At 40.8% G+C, this 22,874-nt stretch overlaps 2 protein-coding genes across 2 annotated transcripts in view; one reads left to right on the top strand and one right to left on the bottom strand.

The window, feature by feature from the left end:
• CHRM5 (cholinergic receptor muscarinic 5) overlaps positions 1–22,874 on the bottom strand; it is a 123,054-nt gene that overhangs the window by 11,939 nt on the left and 88,241 nt on the right. The gene's annotated exons all lie outside the window — the stretch shown is intronic.
• AVEN (apoptosis and caspase activation inhibitor) overlaps positions 401–22,874 on the top strand; it is a 275,620-nt gene continuing 253,146 nt past the window's right edge. Inside the window, exon 1 of the mRNA XM_060262620.1 lies at positions 401–718. Coding sequence (XP_060118603.1) covers positions 497–718 — 222 coding nt within the window. The 5' untranslated portion in view covers positions 401–496. The remainder of the gene's footprint in view (positions 719–22,874) is intronic.

The following is a 22,874-nucleotide window of genomic DNA, read 5'->3' as shown; positions in this document are numbered from 1 at the left end:
AGCTGTATATCTCAATTGATTTGTGAGGGGCTAATGCTGACAATAGCATTGTAAGAATCTTGCACCACAGTCCTATGCACATTTACTCAGAAATAAATCCCTCTATATCCAACATTTCCAGGAAGCGGTTCATAATATAGCAGCGTTAGTACGGGTGTTTTTTGTCGTGCGGAACTTGCTGCCAGATGCAAGCGATCGACTCGTTTGCGTCTCGACGTGCTCCGTATGATGTTAAATCGTGCAGTATTTATTAGTCCTCCAAGCCATTTTAATAAATACAGCAAACCGCTACATTTTATTCTGAAGTTCTCTCCGCTCCCCGGCCTATTTGTAGAAAGCTGTGAGGCTTTGCCGCGGTTTCCCGAGTCCCGCTCCATAGGCCCAAGCCTAGCGCTCTGTCAGACAAGGAGCTACTCGTTTCCTGGAGGAGGCGGGGACCCCACGCAGGCGCTAGCGCAGGCCTGCAGACAGCAACTTGGCGGGCAGACTAGCTGTAATGCAGCCCGAACGCGGCGGCAGGCCCCGAAGGGGAGGCGGAAGACAAAACCGGAGGCGGCCGACCGGTCGGGATAGGCCGACAGAAGGCGCCCGAGCTTGCGGTGAAGACGGCCCTAACCCGGGAGGCGGGAGCCGAGGAAGAGGCCGAGGACACGGCAGGCGAGACTCCCGTGGCAGAGGAGCCGCTGTATCTTCCTCCGCTCCTTATTGTTACGAGCCGGTAAGAGAGAAGATTGACTTCCGACTGCCGAGGTGGAGCTAAGCTGCGTCTCTTTAGAACTTGCCCCCTCCAGTACATTCACGTGCCTCTTTCGCTGAGAAAGCATCACGGTTATTTTGGACTCCTTTTCTGGGTATATTTGACGCGCACATGTGAAGCATTTCCCATTGGACCTCAAGCTAGTACGTTTTCTGAATACAGACTGTTCCCGCCCCCCCCCCCGCCCCCATATCCCTGTTCTTGGAAGTCAGTCTCACTAAGTATTTGTATACCTGAAAACATAAAACTTGATGGTGTTGATAACTAGCATATTGACAGACCGTAAAGTTTCTGCAGTCCAAATACTGATAGTTTATAAGGAAGGAGGTAGGCAGAAGATCTTAGAGTAAATATATAGCTGAACAGCTATGTGGTTGTTTTAGTATTCTGGCATAAATATGTGCATGGTTTTGGTCACATCTGTCATTTTCCTTTATGCAGAGAATCTCTAAGAAGTCTTTTAGTCCTGTAAAAAATTGTTGTCTCTCAGTACTGTAAGTACAGAGATTTTGTTTGTTTTGTAAGCCAATCTCCAGGTGGTGGCCTGGCGCTGCAGGCTGTGACGCGGTGGCTCAGACTGAGTAGGTTGAAGTCGAATTCAGCGAAGATAGAGGTCCTTTGCCTGGGTCAGGGTGGTCCACAAAGGGAAATTCCAGCGCTTGATGGTGAGCCACTGAAAGTGGTGCACAAGGTCAAGAGCTTGGGGGTATTACTGGAGCCTGCCCTGACAATGGAGGCCCTGATAGCAGTCACTGCTAAATCTGCTTTCTTTCATCTTAGGCGGGTGAGGCAGTTGGTCCCCTTCCTGGATCACGACGACCTGGCAACAGTGATCCACACAATGGTCACCTCGAGGCTGGACTACTCTAATGCCCTCTACATGGAGCTGTCCCTGTGCCGAATCCTGAAACTACAGCTAGTGCAGAACACAGCGGCCAGGCTGTTATTGGGGCTCCCTAAGTGGGAGCACATACAGTCGGGGCTGTGGGAACTGCACTGGCTGCCAATAGTGTACTGGATTAGTTACAAGGTGCTGGTTATTACCTATAAAGCTCTATATGGTCGACGACCTGTATACCTTAGGGACCGTCTCTCCCCATACATTCCCCAGAGGGTACTTCGATCTGTCTCTCAAAATTTCCTGGGAATCCCCGGGCCGAAGGAGGCCAAACTGAAAGTCACCAGGGAAAGGGCCTTTTCGATCGCTGCCCCCCCACTGGTGGAACCAGCTACTAGAAGAAATATGGGCCTTGTGGGATCTTGGCCAATTCCGCAGGGCCTGCAAAACCATCCTCTTCAAGCTGGCCTTTAACTAATGTAGTGCCTACAGTGCACTGAAAATGGAATAATGCTTAGATCTTAGCACCAAACGATATGTAATGCTGATTTTAATTCTGAATGTATAATTTTATTGAATGGATTATTTTATAATTGGTATATTTTACTATTGTGGATTTCTATGTTGTGAGCCGCCCTGAGCCTGCTCTGGCGGGGAGGTCGGGATATAAATCAAAATAAATAAATAAAAGGTCAGTTACCCTGAAGAACATGGCTGTTTTGGAAGGTGGACTCTATGGCATTATACCCCATTATACTCCCCTTCCCAAGCCCTGCCCTCCCCAGCCTCCACCCACTAGATCGCTGGGAATTCCACAATTCAGAGCTGGCAACCCTACCAAAAGGTCATAAAAAGCAGTTAGAATTTTGTTTGTCATCTGACTTCTGTCTTTGTTGCTATAGAGTGATGGCTTAAGATCACAGTCCTTTTATTACTGGAGAAAAGAAAGTCTCCATGATCTATTCCTTTTTGCTTTATACACAAATACAGAGAACTACACTGGAAGCTTGCCCAAGTTTGGAATAGCTCATTTAGATATTTATACCCTGCTTTTCTCCTCAGTAAGAGCCCCGTAGCGTAGAGTGTTACAGCTGCAGCATTGCGGTTCTAAGCTCTGCTTACGATCTGAGTTCAATCCTGGCGGAAGCTGGGTTTTCAGGTAGCCGGCTCAAGGTTGACTCACCCTTCCATCTTTCTGAGATCGGTAAAATGAGTACCCAGCTTGCTGGGGGGAAAGTGTAGATGACTGGGGAAGGCAATGGCAAACCACCCCATAAAAAGCACACTGGTGCTTGCACAGGGGACCTTTCCTTTCTTTTCTTTCTCCTCAGTGGTGACGCAAAACAACTAGGAATATCATCCTTCCCCCTCAATTTTATCTTCCTACACTGTGAAGTTGATTAGATTGAGAGTGAGCGATTGGCCCAAGGTCACACATGCACAGTGAACATCCACTATAGAGTGGTGATTTTGAACCTGGGTCTCCCAGATTCTAACTACTGTACTGTGCTATATAGTTTTACCACCATTCAGTAACAAAAAATTCTGGCAGTTCTGGTTCATTCGACAGTGCCTGTGTAAAAAAGAAAAAGTGTATGGGATTACCTGTGACTGGTGTAGCACTGGGTTTACCAGCCTCCAGGTGAGACCTGGGGATCCCTCCAGAATTACAGCTCATTTTCAGACTACGGAGAACAGTTCTTCTGGAGAAAATGGATGCTTCAGAGGGTGTACTCTATGGCATTGCACCCCACTGAGGTCTCTGTCCTCTTCAGGCTCCACCCCCAAAAGTCCACAACTTTCCCAACCTGGAGTTGATAACCTTACACACCACTCAACAGTGCAATCCTATGTAGAATGGCCCCAGTCTAAGTTCATTTATTTCAGTGGCTTTAGTTTATTCCTATGGGTTTAGGCTAGGAGTTCATTGTTAAGTCATGTTGTTTGCTCTTTGTCTGAAGGATGTCATAACACAGTCTGTAGGCTCCTAATGCTGTAGACATAAGAAACCCACAGCTTGAATCCCCAGTAAAAAAAATTTCTTTTGTGCAACCAGCATTGCTTTTAAATTGTGCCTCCAGCTATGGAGATATATCCTTCTTAGAAAAAGTTCTATGGGCAAAGTGCATGTGTAGAGAGTGTTTTTCTTTTGTGAAGGAAACATTTCCTTTCTTGTTTGAAGACCATGTAGGCATGCTCTGAAAATATGTCTTGTGCTTCATCCTGCCTGAGGTGCTATATAGAATCATAGAGTTGGAAGGGACCTCCAGGGTCATCTAGTCCAACCCCCTGCACAATGCAGGAAACTCACAAATACCTCCCCCTAAATTCACAGGATCTTCATTGCTGTCAGATGGCCATCTAGCCTCTGTTTAAAAACCTTCAAGGAAGGAGTGTACTGTCTGAGAATTTGATGTCAATGTGTTACTGTATGCTGATTTGAGTTTACTAGTTTTCTTGCTTGGTAGCTGAAAGATGCATGTAGTTTTGCAACATGTACCCGGTAAATGGTACCAATGTGATAACATAGTTACCATGGATTTGCATGGAGAATAGGCAGTTTTTACATCAGGTGCATTATACTGCAAATGCAGTCATCAGCAGCGTATGATAGCTTATAAAATATCTGTACGTTCACTTATACTCATTAAAAGCAGGGGTGTTTTTTTGTTTTGTTTTGTTTTTGCTTTGTAGCATTCAGTTATGATAACTGGAGAGGACAGTAAAATGCTAAACAGGTAGCAACCTTTTATGGGTCTAACTAGTGTTCATTTTAAAGTTTTAGTAAGTATATCTAATTCTGAACCAGGCCCTAGAATGTGGATCAAAAATCTACACAATGGGGCAAGGGACAGCCAGATTTTCAATGACAAGTAAGCTTGCCAGTCCCCAGGTCCCAACGGGGGATCCCCCTGTTTTGCAGGCTCCACCCTGTCCCCAGCCAGCTGGCCAGCAGGGAGAAGCCATGCCCCAGCAGCCAGTACGTTCCTTTAGATTTCCGCAAGTTAAGAGGCCTGCAGACGCCTTGTGTTTTAAATTGTATGTGTGCCTTTAAATTTGAGCAGAAAGTGAAAGCTGCAATGGGAGGGACCAGGAACAGAGCCATGTGTGTGAATGAGTGATAGCACAGCCCCCTGCTTGTTTTGCTTTTGTTCAGATGCTTTTGTATAGGAACCAGAGTCAGTAAGTGTGTGTGTGTGTGTGTGAGAAAGAGAGTGAGCACAGTCCCTGCGTTTGTTTTGCATTTGTTTGAGATGCCTTTGTATAGGAACCAGAGCCAGTGTGTGTGAGAGAGAAAGAGAGTGAGCACAATCCCTGTGCTTGTTTTGCATTCGTTTGAGATGCCTATGTAGTATAGGAACCAGAGCCGGTAATAGAGTGTGTGCGTGTATGTGTGTGAGTGCAAGTGCAAGCACAGTCTTGCACTTGCATTCATTTCAGACATCTTTGTAGAGGAACCTGTTTATGGGATGAAGGACAACTGTACCTCTCTCTTTATTTGCCTGTGTTAGTCTGAAGAAGTTGGTGGAAATACAGCAGTTCCTGTGAGTAAAGCCCCAGTGAGATCACAAAAGTGTTGCTTGCAAACTCTGTTTATTTTGGCAGCTTTGTGAGTGTGTGTTCATTTTCATTTACTGGAATTACAGCTACTGGGGGACGAGGAAATGAAGACTATTTAGGGGAACTGCACTGCTGTGTTTTTATTTATTTATTTTAGGGAATGGAAAAGTCTCCTGGCTCCAGCCCCAAAGTCCCCAGATATTTAATGAGTTGGACCTGGCAACCCTAACTACAACAAACATCTGAACTCTAAAAAGCAAACAAATACATTGAGGGGTTTCCCTTCAAATAGAAGAAGCCACGTCTGTAACTTTGATAGTCACTAACATCACACAAGACCTGGTGGCGATTGGGTGTGTGTGTTCTTAAGCTAAAAAGGGGTGGAGGGAAGAAAGGAAGCAGAGAAAGAATGTACATTTGGAAGGGGAGAGGACAGAGAAATGTAGATGGGTGGAGGAAAACTGCCAGGGGGAAGAAAGGAGGGAAAGCTGAGGGGGTGGTAAAGTTTGATAGATTACTTTTCTCTGAAGGAAAAGAAGGAAGCAGTGAGGAGAAAAGGCTTTGGGGACTGCTGTGGGAGGTTAAGAGGAAATACTGTTGGGAGCAGGGGTAATTTTGTAGAAAAAGAGATGCTGGAGTTCATTAGCACAACTCATTTGCATAACTCATTTGTATATGCCACACACCCCTGATATCACCGGAAGCTGTACTAAATTATATCAGCTCAGCATCTATCTTAAAATGCTTCTTGAATTATAACTGTCACAATAAAACCTTATTCCCTATCATATTTTTGAAATTACTTTCTCCTTTGTGGCCACAGTGACGATAAAGATTTCCATCTGTCTGCTTTATATGCGTTGGTTATTTTTCTATTTTTTTGTGGGGGGAAATATTAGAAAGTTTGTCAAATCTTAGAGTTCAGCAAAATTCTCACACTACCAGTGTTTGGAATGTTCCTTTAAATGTTCAGTCTAAAGTAAGGAAGATATGTAATTTATTTTAAGGGACATTCCCCCCCCCCCCCGCCCCGCCAAAATCACAATATTAGATATCCTTTTTCCAGACATCACTGTTTGAACTGACAAACCGAGAATTAAGAAATGTACACATTGGGGTTTTTTGTTGTTGTTGTAGGGTTTTCAAGGCAAGTGATATTCTGCGGTGGGAACTGAAAATTGGTACTGGATGGGTAAGAGGCAATGGGGGCTGGGGCAGAAGAATGCTACAAATTCTTTATAAAAATGAGAGATTTTAGGATTTAGACTTGCCTAGAACCATGTTATCTGCCTTGGAAGGTGTGCTTGTTTCTCTGAAAATCTTGGTCATATTTCTGTAGCATGGCTTCATAGTCCAAAGAGAGAGATTCCATGCTTGACTATGCCATCAACTAAACCCAGGATACAAGCCTTGTAATATGACTTTCTTATTTGAACTTTTAAAAAAATAGTATTGACAAAAGGCAGAGCCAATAGTTTGGATCCTGTCAAACTCTTCTGCAGATGGAAAGATTTTTTGTCATCAGAACACAGCTTTCTCACCTCCTGCTGCAGCCCCCAATCCTCCTCACTCCAGTACTACTCTTGGGGGTGGGGCACCCTAAGAGCAGAAGGAGAGGGGAGTTGAAGGTTTGCAGCAGGAGCCTTTTACCCGTGGAAATGCTCTGTGGGATCCAACTCTATATATGTGCATCCCCTTGGTATTTAAAATAAAAGTAATACAGAATTGGACCTGGAGGCTGCAAGGAGACAGATTTCTGTATTTTGTTGGAGGAACCCAACTGAAGGTGCAAAGGAGGTAGCACAAAATGAGAATACTTACAAAGGTAATAGTCATGAATCTGGCTTCGATACTGTTGGGGGAATGCAAAGTATTTCACTTATATTGTCTCAGTAACCTTACAACATCGCTGTAAGACCTGCTAGTGTTATCTCCATGTTATAGACTGGAGTATGAGTTGGATAGGACCATCCATTGAGTTCATGGTTGAAGTGATCTGCATCAGACACTTTTTGTTGCTACAGAACTGTTGAAATTGGGAGGGAATAACAATATATTATGCCAAAATATCCTTCAGAGGCTTGCTTAGTCTTTGTGAGAAAGTCATGAATAGTCTATTCATATCTTTGAAGGCAGCTTAATAACACCACTACTTAAACATTTGCAAATAGTTTGTAGAAGTATCAGCACTGTAACCTAACAGCTGCAATAAATATTTCTAAAAATCTGCTAAAGATGCAATGCTTCTGTTGTAAAGAATGGATATGTGGTTTTGTTACACTTAATGTATATTTAGTGTTCATTCTTTGACCTACACAAAATGTTACCTGTCTAGGAAAACAAGTTTTTGTGAGGCAGCCCTTTGCTTAATAATTGCAGTAGCTGTCTGTGTCCACTTGGTGGCTCAGTGTTCTATATGATGTGTTCAGCAGGACATATGAAGTACCGTACCACCAAGCATATTTGTTTCTTGATCTGAACGGAATTCTTCTGAGGGGTATTGGATTTAACAGTGTTTGAGGGCCAGTGTGGTGGTGTAGCAATGTCGGATCTTTGGTTGATGAACAGGCAGACTGGGTGGCTTCAGGAATTCTGACTTCAGCATCATCACATTTGAAATGTAACAAGTCGGACCATATTTTGTAGACTTTTAAATATGTTTGATAAAATTCAGGACTATTATGTTAGCTAGGTCTTCAGTCTTGTCTTATTACCTCTTATGTATTGGTACCTACAAAATGTTTCTATTTTAATATAAAGACAAAGTTGTGAGCTACTGCATAAATTATTGTGTTCTGGGACCATTTTTCCTGAACTAAGACAAAAATGTGTGAACTGGAGGCTAAAAATCTGTGAGCTAGTTCATGCTAACTCACTTTAGAGGGAATACTGGTTGTAAGGACCTTATATAATTTCCATGCTTATTCATAGAGGTGTATAGGAGGTCTTTGGTTTCCTGCTACACATAGAAGACCACAACAATGTACTTAATGTTATCTTGCAAGGCTAAACATTATCTGGTTTTGTTCTTATATACTCTGTTGTGGGTTAGAATCACCTGTCCCCTGCTTCATCTATAAGCTTGTACTGAAAGGGCTTTAGAAATATGTATTTTCACTGCCGTGATGGTAATTTAGCTATGTTCACTGATCCTGTATGTGGCCTTCTTGTTCATAATGGATTTCAACAGATTTCCACTTGGACTTGTATGGTCTAGGCTAGACCAATCTTGTCAGATTTGGCTGTTAAACATAATTGGCCATGTTTAGTGCTTGGATGGAAGACCATCAAGTAACTCCAGGGTTGCTATGCAGATGAAGGCAAACCAGAAGAAGAAGAAAGGAAGAAGAAAGGAAGGAAGATTAGATTTATACCCCGCCCTACAAGATTATGCATGGGATGGAGAAGGTAGAGAAAGAAGTACTTTTCTCCCTTTCTCACAATACAAGAACTTGTGGCATTCGATGCGATTGCTGAGCAGTTGGGTTAGAACGGATAAAAGGAGGTACTTCTTCATCCAAAGGGTGATTAACATGTGGAATTCACTGCCACAGGAGGTGGTAGCAGCTACAAGCATAGCCAGCTTCAAGAGGAGGTTAAATAAAAATATGGAGCAGAGGTCCATCAGTGGCTATTAGCCGCAGTGTGTATATATATGTATGTGTGTGTGTGTATAAAAATAAATAAATTTTGGCCACTGTGTGACACAGAGTGTTGGACTGGATGGGCTATTGGCCTGATTCAGCATGGCTTCTCTTATGTTCTTATGTAGGTGGGGTTGAGAGAGCTCTCCAAAAACTGCTCTTGAGCAGAACAGCTCTGAGAAAACTTGTGACTGACCCAAGATCACATCAGCAGGTGCATGGGGATGAGTGGGGAATCAAAGTTAGTTCTCCCAGGTAAGAGTCTGCACACCTAACCTGTTCACCAAACTGGCTCTAACTTGCCTTGGAAACCTTCCGGGATTGCCATAAGTCAGTTGCGACCGACCTGATGGCACTTTCCACCACCGCAGATTTCTAGGATCAGAGATTTGCACTTCTAACCCTCTCCCCCCCGTGTTGCTCGCATTTGGGGTAATAAATTATTTTCTACTTAGGTTTGCTTTCATATTATGAGACCTAACTTGCTGGTGTTTCTTTTTTTAAGAGCTAACATCTTGCATTTGAATAAACACATGTAATTGTATGCTGCAAAGTCTGATCAAGGCCTTTTAATGTAGAAACTTATTGAAGATAATATGTCTGATATTTTAATATCTTGTCTATGTTGGCATTTCTGTCTCTAATATTATGCCTGTAATTATGAGAAAACTGGGTTAAATCTGTAAAGATGGTGTCAAATTAATATCGTATTTCTGTCATTCTCATTGGCTGGCCTCATTGTCATGCAGGTGAAAGATTAAATATAATTGTCATGTGAAGAAAATATCTGAGTATTAATATAATTACCAGAAAACAGTATTTCATAAAACTTATTTTGACACACACATTTATGAACATATTTGTTTGGCAAAAATACATACCGGTATATTTGCTTTCTAACCAATTAGAATGCAGAAAATAATACTTTAATTTGGCAATAAGCCATTATACTAGGTTGTGATGAGGTACCAGTTGCTAAATCACATAATTAAATGTTTTTGATCGAGTGAAAGGAAGCAAGTTAGATTTAAAATAATGAGTCTTATTACTGTTTTCTGAGTTACTGTTTTCTGAACAGTTGGGACATGGTGTCATATAATGGTGAGGAGGAGAAGAACTTGTTTCCTGATCAGCTTCCATCTTGGAAAAAGCCACCAACTGTGGGGAGGGCAGGGGAGCCCATCAGTGTAGCAACATGAACATACAGCTTGCTAACTACTTTGTTGTTTCTATGTCGCTATGTTGATATTAAAGTTTGAATTCTCCTGTTAACCTTGAGAATATAGTATGTTCAAATGCTGGGTATAAATTGTACAAATGAGTAAATAGTGAAAGTGACACAGACTCCTCTATCCTATTTCCCTAATTACTGTGCAGTCTGCCTTCTCATGAAGAGTAAATGTATGCCAAGTTTTTATCATCTTTCAGAAATCCTGCATGGTCTTCCTGTCTCAGATGGCTTTAGTCTTTCTGATTTTAAAATGGCAATTGAACATTTCCTTGGCTTGCTTTTCTTTAATCTGTCGGTATTGACTCCTTGTCCCTAGGACTGGGATGGAGGGGAGGACCTAGAGATATAAATAAAGTACTGTGGGGTAAACAGCCTTGGGATGGTTACCATGGCCACAGAAGGAATAAGAAAAAGAAAATGCTGTTCTTTATGCATGTAGCTACTATTACACTGATCTGTACTGTAGATCAGAGTGAGAATGTCAACAGACCAAACTAGGATAAATGCTACCTTTTATTATGTAGCTTATTAAAGCATACACCAGAAGTAAAGTTACATATTTGTTCATGTATTTGTTATAATATTCTACTAACGATCTGCAGGAATAGCCTTCATTACAATAAAAACAGAGCAGCATGTCTTAATGTGTATCTGAATCCTTACTGACAGACATCTATAGCATGGGATGAATTTGTTCCAAAGACTATTTGTCACTGACCTATGGCATGAGAGCTAGGCTGCTCCATCTGCTGCTTGAGAAGTTCCTGGAGATTTAGGGTTGATGCCTGGGGAAGTCAGAGTCTGGGGAGGAGATGGAATTCACTGAGCATGTGATGCTACAGAATCTACCTTCTGAAGCTGCCATTTTCTCTGGGGAGCTCTAGAGATCAGCTGTAAATCCAGAACAGGAGTGGCAAAACTTGTGAGTCACATAAAATAAAAATCAGATGTTTGAGAGCTGCAAGAAAAGGGAAGGAGGGAGGAAATACATGGGGGAGAGGTGGAAAGAAAGCAACTTTAACTTTAAATGCATTCTCCAAGCTGTTGGCCAATGGAAACCAAGAGCCACACAATATGTGTTAAACAGCCACATGTAGCTCCTGAGCCACAGTTTGGCCATCCTGATCCAGAGCTGTAGGCCTCACTTGTAGGTTGGCAACCCTACTTGTTGATTAGTGAGCAGAATAAGAAAATATTGCTAAAATTTCCCACCTAACGAGAATCTAAGCTCCAGTTTGAAATCTTCAGTGTCCAACTCAGATCCTGTGGAATGGCTTCATTATCCTCTTCTTCAGTACTAAGATATGATGGTCCCTTTCTTACCAGGAGTCACAAAAGTGTGGAAGTAGTTCTAGCTTGAGTGATAATTGTGTGCAGTTTTGTAGCTTGATCTATCAGCATGAATGTACCAGCTATTGATCAGTCATTTCCCTAGCAGGTTTGATTTTGTTTTATTCTTTTTTAAAAAGGGTTTTATTTACATAACTTGGACCAGGGCTGTTTTTTCTGGAAAAAGAGATGCCAGAACTATCAAGAGGGAAATGAGGGAGAAATACATGAGTGCCCCTCAAGAACTTTTACCCCCCCTTCCTTTTTTGATACCATGTTATGTATGTGCTGCTGGCTCCATGAGCAAGCAGTCTTAATATTTTTCATGGGGAGCAGGTTCTGCCACTGTAAGAAAAGTATAAGTTGAGATCTTGTAGTAAAAGGATTGGAAAGTATATATTAGGTAGTTGTTCTGGATGAAAGTAGACAAGTTTGCTTAAAGAATTAGATATTGGATTTAAGAAGATATTGGATTTATATCCCGCCCTCCACTCCGAAGAGTCTCAGAGCGGCTCACAATCTCCTTTACCTTCCTCCCCCACAACAGACACCCTGTGAGGTGGGTGGGGCTGGAGAGGGCTCTCACAGCAGCTGCCCTTTCAAGGACAACCTCTGCCAGGGCTATGGCTGACCCAAGGCCATTCCAGCAGGTGCAAGTGGAGGAGTGGGGAATCAAACCCGGTTCTCCCAGATAAGAGTCCGCACACTTAACCACTACACCAAACTGGCTTTCCAAGTTTATGCCCAAACATAATATTCCTTTTTTTGATAATTGCATATTGGGAAATTGCCTGTCTTAGATTTTATTTCTCTGAGCAAAGGCTTGAGTCCTTCAGCTATGCTGAGCTCTGCATTTTAAAGGGAAGCTATAAAAATGGGGCAAGAATGCTGCTGTGCCTACCATCTTCCTACTGAGCATCTGTTAGGGTTGATGGTCCGGATGTAACACAGGAAACAAGCAGACAGGAATTGGAAGGCTGAAGCTCAGGCTACATATAACAGTGCCAGATCCATTTGTTTGTCTCTGTACTATACAAGCTTGAGGCACGTGCCATAAGTCTTAGAGAAACAGAGTTGTGCAGGTGTGGAAGCAAAATCCTTCTTCCCTTCCTTATGGGTTAACTTCCCACAGCCTGATACCTAAGCACTGTTCTTCCAGCTGAGCTCTGATATTGGAAGTTAGGTCAGGTGGGGAGAATAATGCTTGGGTGACAAGCTACTGTGACTTGGTAGGTAGAGGAGAGTGTTGATATACTCTCAGCTGCTTACTCTTTTTGCTCTAGAAGGCTGTGATCACACATGCTAAATAAAGCAGTTTCAATTCACTTTCAGTGCACTTTCAAACTGGATTCAAACTGGAAATCCAACTGAAAAGTGCATTGAAAGTAGATTGACACTGCATTATTTAGCATGTGTGATTGCAGCCAAAGTCTGATATTCACCATCATGGTTAAACCTGCCCCATTCGTATATAAATAATGGATATGCTGCCATCATTTGTAATTCGAACTCAAGAGGCCTGTCTGTGCTGAGTGGCAAGTTGCTCAGTCTGAAGAACCAATTCAGTCGGCAGGTTCTCAGGGACAGGTCCAAGCCCAGTGTTCTTTAGAGTCACCAGACTTTTGCTGAATGGTAGCTAGGAAGCTGCCTGTAGCTATTGACCAATTATTTTCCTAGTAAATATGGGATTAGAATTTTGACTTCTTTCCACAGGGACAATACTCTGTTTTCTAGGAGGAGAGATGCTACTGGGGTAAGAGCTGCAGACAAGGCCCAGACAAGGCCCACCCATATTCCACCTCTTCCAGTCTGTTTATTTGTCATCTGCCATAATAAGTAGAACAGTTGCACAATCATAGGTACTAATTTTAAAGGGAATTAAACCTTTACTTGTATTTAGAATTGTCCTAATTCTATTGCAAACCCAGTACAGTCATCCATCTAGATGAGCTCCTGAATGTTGGATGATTTATTTATTTATTTAATTCCACTTTTATCCCGCCCTCCCCGCTGAGGTGGGCTCAGGGCGGCTCACACAGACATGCATGATCAGGATGATAAAGCCATTGGAAATAGGGAATCTTTGTCAGGAATGAAGGGATGGGAGAATAGACCTTTTTTTGTGAAAGGGAATTTTTTACTGCTGGCTTGCAACTTGGTAAATCTCCACTGATATTAATAGTTGGGATAGGAGACAGCTGTATTTTCTCACCTGTTTTTTTTTTTTGTCCTCTCTAATCCTTTAATCTGCTCTGCTCCTTTGCTTGTTGTAGTGAGCAGGACTCTGTCTCTGTTGGATAGCAAATAATGGAAGGGGAGGGAACAGGAATTATTTTGTTAGTCGTCCTCCACACCTTTTGAATTACAACCTGGAATCCTTTGACAGGAAAGGGATGTGATGAAAGCAATTGGAGGAAACATCATAGCCTGCTATGTGCTCTTGTTCATTGGCAGATTCGAAAGAAAGAATTTCCAGTTTGCAGGCTCATAAGGTTGTCTGGCAATGTTTAAAGTTACATCTTACTGCTACATGAGTTTCAAGGCTGCACAAGCATGACAGAATTGTAGCACTGCTTATGGCCCTCTTTAGTATGTCAAGGGCAAGTTTTAAAAGCAGTCTGTAAGGGTAGTGTAGGTGTATCCTTTTAAATACTCATTGTAGCCGATTATCATCCAAGGACATGCCTTCTAAATACCACTTTTTGTTGATTTACCGTATTCAGCACACTGTGTATTCTTGCCTACTAAGTTTTCGGCATTGAATGACTTATCAGGCATCCTTGTGAGTACTCTCTCTCCAAGGAAACAGTTCCTTCTTTAAAACAATTGGTGGCTCCAATTTTGTTCATTTTTGTATGGTGGAGAAATGAGCTCAACATGGACACTTGTTCTCATTCTTTTGTTATTTTTACTGAAGAGTTTTGTTTTTAATTTACATAAGATTCCCAATCAGCATAAATTAGTATCTGCCATTGATAACTCAAATTAACTGTTCATTCCATTTTATACTGTGTCTCCCGTCTGCTACAGTAACTGACTGTAGCTACATCAGAAACCAACCCAATCTAACCCTGAATAATTCTGAAGGAAGTAAAGAATATAGAAGTTGCTATGGTAGTATAACCTAAGCAATGGCCATCAGTCCTGAAATCCATCAAAAGTTCAATGGCAGATTTTCAACTAAGATACATTCAGCAAAAATAATATTTAGATTACATTGACATATAGTCAAATCCTTCAAATGTGGAACTTTTGACTGATCAGTGCTTGAGATGTAATACACAACAAACAAACCTAGAACATCTATTTTGACTATGCCCTGTAATCACAACGTTCTGGCATGAAGTGGAAAGATAGATTAACCTGATTCTGTCAACCTGCATAAATTTCTTTTTCAACCATTGCATTTTACGATATATTCTTGCATTTTGGATTCTTCCAAAATATGAGAAAATAGAGCTTGAGAATGACTGTAACAGCTAAACTTTCAGGTTTACAATTCTGGAAGTCTGTGGAAGATCTTTCAATAGAATATTAGTCTGAGAACATATTGGTTCTGGCACATATATATATTTTAGGGATTTTAGGAAATTTATATATATGATGCAAAAGTCCAGAGACTTTAGGGGATTTAGAAGATTTTTTGAAGTTCTTCAAAAAGAGGCCAAAGCAACTACACAATGACTTTGAATTGTGGTTCAGGTTAGTCATATACTCTTCCTTTCCTATTTTTCTTTCTGTTCCCCTGTTCCTCTAACCCCTTTCTGTTAATGTATACAGAGACAGAATTGGCTAGTGAAGAATGAGAATCGTTTGAATGATTAGTGTGTATATCAAGTATTTATTTGGGATATGTAATAAATAGATTCTTCATTTTATTATTATTAGAGTATTAATAACATGCAAATAGTGGAAAAATAATAAACAGCCAATTTAATATGGTTGCACATAAATGGGCATAAGCAACAATGAACAAGTGGGATACACTTCTAAGTAAAGAATCATAGGTTTGCACTATCAGTCTTTTGCCTAATTAATTATAAGATTTCAGTTATTTAAAATGTAATGAATGTATTACTATTATTTTCATCTTTGCTAGGGCATGGATCAGTAGTAGTTCTTTCAGCCCTGACCTCTATATAGTCATTCTTTCTGTGAATGTTCTCCACCACCATTGCTCTTAATATGTTGTGTTACAATGTATTTGTGTTTATATGCCTTACTGAGGATAAAGTTCTGTTAAACAAATGATATATATTTTATTAAGCATGAAGGAAATCATAGGATTTAGTATTAGTGCAGGGGTGGGGAACCTTTTTTCTGCCAAGGGCCATATAGATATTTATAGCATCATTTGCGGGCCATAAAAAATTATCAATTTAAAAAACAGTGCTCCGCCAAGAGATGATTTAGGCCGGCAAAATTAATGCAAATAATTGTTTTTCTATTTGAAGTCATGTGGGGAGAGCCTAATCTGGCACACACACACACACACACACACACACACGGCCTGCCGCCCTAGGCAAATGCAAAGGTCCAGGGCTTTTTTGTAGAAAAAGCCCAGCAGGAACTCAGTAGCATATTAGACCACATCCTCTAATATTAGCATATTAGGTCACAAACTCATTAGCATATTAGGCCACACCATCTGGGATAATCAAGTGCAAACTGAACTGTGACAGTAACTTTTCCAGGCCCTGCAGCAATTCTGGCTGGCCAGCCAGGTCCCAGGGAGGCTGCTGCACAGTACATCTAGGCCCTGTGATCCCTGCCTGGCTCTGGGGAGGTTGCTGCACAGCATGGCTGGGCCCCACGATCCTCACTGGCCAACCAGGTCCCAGAGAGGCTGCCACATGGCTCGGTTTGGCCCAGCAGTCCCTGAGGGCCACACCAAGTGACCTCGAGGGCCGCATATGGCCCTCGGGAAGGAGTTTCCTCACCCCCTGTATTAGTGGCTTGTGGTTGAAACATTAATGCTGAAAAAAAGTCATGTCTGAATTAGTATAGTGTGAAGTACATAAACAGTTGGATTGAGCCCTCAGTATAGTGTGGACTATAATTCTAAAATAATAAAATTGACCTTTCTGTTATTCCTTAAAAAGCCAGTTGTTTGGTTTCCTTCTGCTTTCTAATGCTATTTATTTAAAAGTGTAAATGTTCTGTGTCTGGATTAGAACATCAATAATATGATTGCATAATTAGTACTGGTACAAATAATATAATATTTCAGAAATAATATTTCACAGATTTCCTTGGGAATGAAAAACTGAAGTGATGTATAAAACTAACACTGGTGGTTAATTCTGGATGTAGATCTAAGACATATATCTTTTAAAAATTTAAAGAGTTGGCAGCAATGAGACCCTGGATTATGACATTAGCTTTCACAGTGGAAGAGCCAATTTCCATTCTAAAACATACGTTGTATTTAGTTACTAGTGGTAAAAGTACGGTCAGTAGGGGAGTAGAATAAGTGTTAAAGTTGCTTTGTTAATTTTCCCTCTGTGTTAGGAAATGTGGGGTTAAATAGGAATAATTAAATTCCTCTTGACCCCCACAGTTTGTCTCACTCTCTCTGTTTCTTTTGTGCCGTACAACTGGATAGACTTGCCTCTGTTCTGATGAAGAAGAGTGAAAGAGCTTTGAGGTTGCTTGGCAACTGCCCAGCATAAGTTAGAACTTGAAAACCAGAAAGCCAATTTCTTCCCTTATTTTTGCTTTCTGTAAAAGCAGTATTACTGTAATTATTGCTGCAATGGCTGGTGGGAATCTAGCTTACCTCTTTAATTTTGTTCAAGACTAAGTCTGTGCATACTGATTTGGGAGTAGGTCCCATTGAACTCAAGAAGGTATCATTCCAAGTAAACCTTCATAAGGTTGGGTTGCAATTTCACAGTGTTTATTTTACATCATATTTTGGCTTGTTGCCCATGTTTGTATTTGGGAAAATCTTCTACATTTCTAACATGAATAACTTAAGTGATAAGTAATTAGATTATCTGGAGAACATGTTTTCCAAATGTGCTCTTTTTCGGTGAATCTGTTAGTGTGGCTGAAAAATGTAGTACTGCAAATGAGAGAAAAGCCTGTATCCAGTAATGAGGTGATGCATGTGGAACCTTGCTTTACCCTGTCAGAGTCCATACTTCTCAGCTTTCTTTGGAGTACCCATAAGTATTTTGCAAGGCTCATTCCAGCATTCCTTCTGTCCTTGTGTGTCTCTGCATGGGTGTGTTGCAGTGGTAACACAGAGATACTTATCCTAAAGGTGTTGAGAGACAATAGTTCATCTCTCCAGTTGCATATAACTGCATTGCCAGTACATAATTACTTCAGATTCCTTTTTCATTAGAAAAATATATAGGCGATGACAGAAACAGCATTATAGCTTTTCAGCTACATTTATATTAATCACGTTCTTTTGATGTCACTAGAGGGATTTAGCTGAATTTAAGTAGGATGGGTAGGTCATGTGGAATGACTCACTGGTAGCAAAAGTGACTGTCAGTAATCAGACTCTTTTCGATAGAAATCCTAGATTGCTTTTGTGGTGATTAACAACCTCTTCTTTTTCTTCCTAAGTTGTCATGTCATTTATCTTTATATCTCTACCCGATGTTTCTTTTGTTGTCCTAATGAAGCATCACTTCAGTTTTTCTACAAACCTCAGTACAGAAGACTTGCATGTAAAATCTTTATGCTTCCAAGTGTCTTTTAAAAAGAACATTTCTATTGCATACTCTCAAATAAGGTGTCATGGAACAGTACAAAAGTAATTAATGTAAGAACTGCTAAGAGTATTTTCTTTACAGGTATGCTTTAAAGCAGGCCAGCTGGACTTTACTGTAAGCCAAAAGGCTGTTGGCTTTCAGCTCTTAGCTACTGGCTCATGTGACCTTTGACTGTCATAGTGGTGGGTATTGCAACCACCAGCAGTGGAGAAATTTGAGGCACACAGTTGGCAGCTGCAGTGGTTGACTTCCAGAAATTTTTACAAGTATTTATTTTATTTCATTAGATTTTTCAAGTTGCTGTTCACTCAGACATTAAAGCCAATAAGGTAAAACAACAGAAAACCAAATAACAAATGTAAGTATTAATATTAAAGTATTTTTAAAATATTTGGCTATCACCCTACCACTATTAAAACAGCCCAAACTTTTGGTTACCCTCCAAAGGCCAGCCTAAACAATTCAGCCTTGTATAACCTGTGGACACTAAACTAGTCATGGTGCCATCTGAGAGTGCATTTGACAGAGTGGGCCATGCAAGCCTCAATACCAGGTCACTAGGGACGGTCCGACAGCCCCTCCCCTCTCTATCTTCGGCACTGCATGTGCCGCAGCACTCCAGTCCCTGCCCCCCCACAAAGACGACGAGTCTCTGAGCGCTACAGAGACTACGCACTGGCCAGAAGTCCTCCCCCATCCCTGTCTGATGTTCGGAAACATCAGAGAGGACGGGGAAAGCTCCTGGCCAGCGCACAGTTTTTGTATCACTCCCTGAGTGCCCTCTGCCTGGACCACAGGGAAAAAACTGGGCCACAGGGGGGAAAAGTTTGGGAAACCCTGCCCTAGATGATGACTGAAGGGATCACAGGAGGTTATAATGGGAGAGGTAGTTCTGTGGACATTTTATTTATTTATTTCAATTTATATTCCTCCCTCTTTGCAAGAGGACTCAGGGTGGATCACAAGGTCGATTCTTAGGCCATTCAGCTCATTACAATAAGTAATTGAAGTAAAATAAGTAAAACAATTAAGACAACATGATTTTAAAACAGGTCACACTATTTGTTGATGTGTACCATCTCCAAAACTGGTGCCACTGAGTCTCTGGGCCATGTGAAGTTGGTGAGCTTTAGCAGGGGAGGCCAGTTTTTAATTGGACAGCCGCCACCTCAGCCAAAGGCCCAGAGGGTCCCATACCATTAAGGGTTTTAAAGTTAACACCAACACTTTAAATTGGATCCAGAGACTAATTGGTAACCATGACCATGATGTTCCAGTCAGCAATACTGGCAGCTGCATTCTGGACCTTTTGCCACTTCTGAAGCAGGACCCCCCCCCAGGAATGCAGTGGAATTCTCAAAAAAAAAAAGTTTAAAAGTTAATGCGGGGTACCCATGTGTTTTTCCTTCATTTCCCTTTTGCGATTTCCAGCACTATTTTTCCAGAAAGGAAAAAGGCCTGTTTCTGAAGTATTTTCAAGGGTAGCCCTACATAGAGCAAACTGCAGTAGTTCAATCTGAAGGTGACCATTGTATGGATCAGTGTGGCCAGGTCTGACCCAGACAAATAGGGAGCCAGCTGATGGTTAAATTACTGTAATGCTCTTCATGTGGGGCTACCTTTGAAAACTGTTTGGGAGAAACTTAAGTCCATAATGTATCAGCCACGTTATTGTCAGGGGCTGGAGACAGCAGTCATATCACTGTTGTGCTTAAAGTTCTGTATCAGCTGCCTTCTGTTTCCAGGCACAATTCAAAGTGCTGATTTTTCACTTTAAAATAATTAATGGTAAGGGTGGTTGAAGGACCACCTCCTCCCATGTTGTCTGGCCCACTAGTTAAGATCCTCTTCTGAAGCTCTGGTCTTCCCACCTCTGCCTTCAGAACTGAGGGGGGGGGGCGCAAACAGAGACACGGCTTTTAAGTTACAGATTTTATCTTTTCAGTATTTTATGATCTGCTTGTGGCCCAATTATCATTTTGTCTACATCGTTTCAGGCTGCTTAGTGTGTATTTTATGCTGTTAAGCCCAGGCTTGCTTTAATGCCAGTGCCCTTTTTTAAAATTGTTGGCATTTGGATCACTTTATTCTCTTAGCTGTAAGTTGCTTTGAGCAGGTCTCCAGAGAGGAAGAATATAAATTTCTAAATAAATAAGATTAATTGTAACAGTAAAAAGGCTTGTATTATGTGCATTCCAACAGCAAATAATACAATAAATGGTTACAAAACTAACACTAACAAACACAGATCCCTATTTGCAATTCTTTTAATCTGCTAAAAACATTCCCATGATTCTACAGTACTCACTTATATTAAGATTTGCTGCTTCCATTCCCATTTTGTCTGATGAAGTCTGTTTAGAGCATACGAAAGCTTACATTCTGAATAAAACTTAGTTGGTCTTAAAAGGTGCACTTGTCTACTGCTTTGTTCTATTGCTTCAGAGCAACATGGCTGCCTATTGGGATCTGGTTACAAAATTATAAAAGGAAAAAGAGTGCCTCAGCATTTAATTAGGGTGAAGAAACAATGTCAAGGTTACTGTCTTCTTCAAGAGCTTGCCTTCAGATAACTTATATAAGCTTTGGAGACCAAAAACTCTCTTCATCAGATAGTAATATCTTGTTGATCTCTAAGGTGCTGTTGGACTTGAATGTTGCTGTTTTACTGCAAACCAAGACAGCTACACTTTGAAACTACCTTAAAAAATGAAAACAACTGACTCATTTCTGAAAACTAGTACTGTAGCATCTTAAAGACAAACTGATATTTGGTGGCAAGAGTTACTAGATTAATCTCTCTCTCTCTCTCTTGTGTCATCAAGCTGCAGCTAACATATGGTGGCCCTGTAGGATTTTCCAAATTTGATTTCAATTTTGGTTCTGTTCTGATAGCACAGATTAGAGTGCTTTTTATATTGGTGCTGTGCATTCTTTCCCTTTTTGTCTCTCCCCACTCTTTCTTTCTGACTGAGTCTGAGAAGTTATCAGGATGCAAAGAGCAACAGGAAAGTTAGCCAACTTTTGCAGTATTCAGAGAATCTGCTTTTGAGGCAGAAAAAAGACTTGGCAGAAAAAAAAATGAATTTACAGAGGTCTTAAACACACAGCAGATCCTTCTGCTTTAAAAGGCAACAAACAACAGAGGGTTTAACCTTCCCTTCCCCAAATTGGTTGTCCTAACAGAAACCTCTCAGTCTCTGCATTGTTGTTAGTGGGGGCACACATTTGAAAGATTAAAAAGTTTTGTTGCATCTTAGATCTAAACGTAGCCCAGTACTATGTTTTAAGTGTTTTGTGTATTTTCATTAACAGAAAATTAAGGGTATTCTTGCCTGGTAATGTTAGCAACATATGAAAGGACATAATCCCTATTATTTCTGGAACTGTACACAGGACTGCCTAAAAATAACTGCAGTTGGTGGAGACATCCCATAATCTTATTTTCTAGATCTGCAAATTAGAATTGATCTAAACTGAATTCCTGTGCATATTATTATTTCTGAGATGGCAAAGTCTTTGAGCAGTAATTTTCCTTGCCAATCTTGTATTTCAGGAAGCATTTGTAAGAGATGCTTTTTCTAGTGTGTATGTTTCAGGTTTTCCATCAAGGCTGTGCCACGTAACTGTAAAAATGATATAGCAGGACATTTTTATGACTTAGTTCATAAAGACACTAAATGGTGTCTCTGTTATATACACCATTCGAGTGTCTGTCCTTTGACTTCCTCATCTTTCCTGTTCCTTATGCTCAGTTAAAGTGTGCCTGCCAAGAAAAATATCCTTAAATAAAACATGCAGATAAATGTTAATTTGCACAATTTAATTGGAATGCTGAGTACCCTTTCTGTATCCCAAGAGTGCTGTGGCCAATGGCAGCTGTTATTCTGTAACAGAAGTTCTGATTTTCCGTAGTTCTCTGAGTTAACCAGTTACTTAGAGGACAAAAGGCCATCTTTTTTCTGTATTATTTTCCATGTGAGGTCAAAGCTAACGGCTTGATATTCCAGATTGATGAAGTGGCTTTTGTAGCATTATGTTCTTCCAGAAATATACATGACCCAGATAAAAAAGCTGGGTGCCCAGCTCCTGTCTCTCTACCTGACCTTTCCACCCCCAATTAAACCTCTTCTTTACCTTTAGAAGACTTCTCTAAAGGTCACAGATGGAGCAAGTTATTGCGGAGAATTATGAATGAATTTTTTTCCTGCAAAGTGGTTGTGCTAGATGAGAAGTCTACTGTTATTGGGACATAGAGGGTGACTGAGGAGAAGTATTAATAAATTATTCTGGCAATCAAAGGGCACAGGGAGAAGTTATATCCACATATTGATTTATTTAACTTTGAAGGTCATTATGAATGTAATATGACATGCATGGAAACAAGTTAATTAATGCATTATAGCTTTCTTATATTTGTTTTCTTCTTTACTGCCCAGTCTTATGATTTTGACAGTCCCTTTGGATAATTTCTGTAATACTGTTTTCTTGCTAAAAGCATCTATATGTTATCAGGAGAAAGACAGAAAGCAACATCTTGAAGTTAGAAAAAGTCATGCTGTTCTGTCTTCAGACCATAATAGTAATGTTCTGGCAAGGTTTAAAGAGGACACAAGCACAAAGGCTTGAGGAAGGCTAACATCTGCCTTAATTTGCCTGCCATATCTGATAAAAATGTGGCTGAATTATTTTTTACAAATGGTTACTTTCTAGGAAATAGTTAATGATTAATTGGAAGGAGAATAGGTTTATCTTTGCAACATGAAACAAGGAAAGTGGGAAG

Source organism: Heteronotia binoei, chromosome 21 (genome assembly GCF_032191835.1).
Source record: "Heteronotia binoei isolate CCM8104 ecotype False Entrance Well chromosome 21, APGP_CSIRO_Hbin_v1, whole genome shotgun sequence".
Taxonomy (NCBI): domain Eukaryota; kingdom Metazoa; phylum Chordata; class Lepidosauria; order Squamata; family Gekkonidae; genus Heteronotia; species Heteronotia binoei.
Note: the sequence above shows the minus strand (reverse complement) of the source record. Positions and strands in the feature narration are given on the sequence as shown.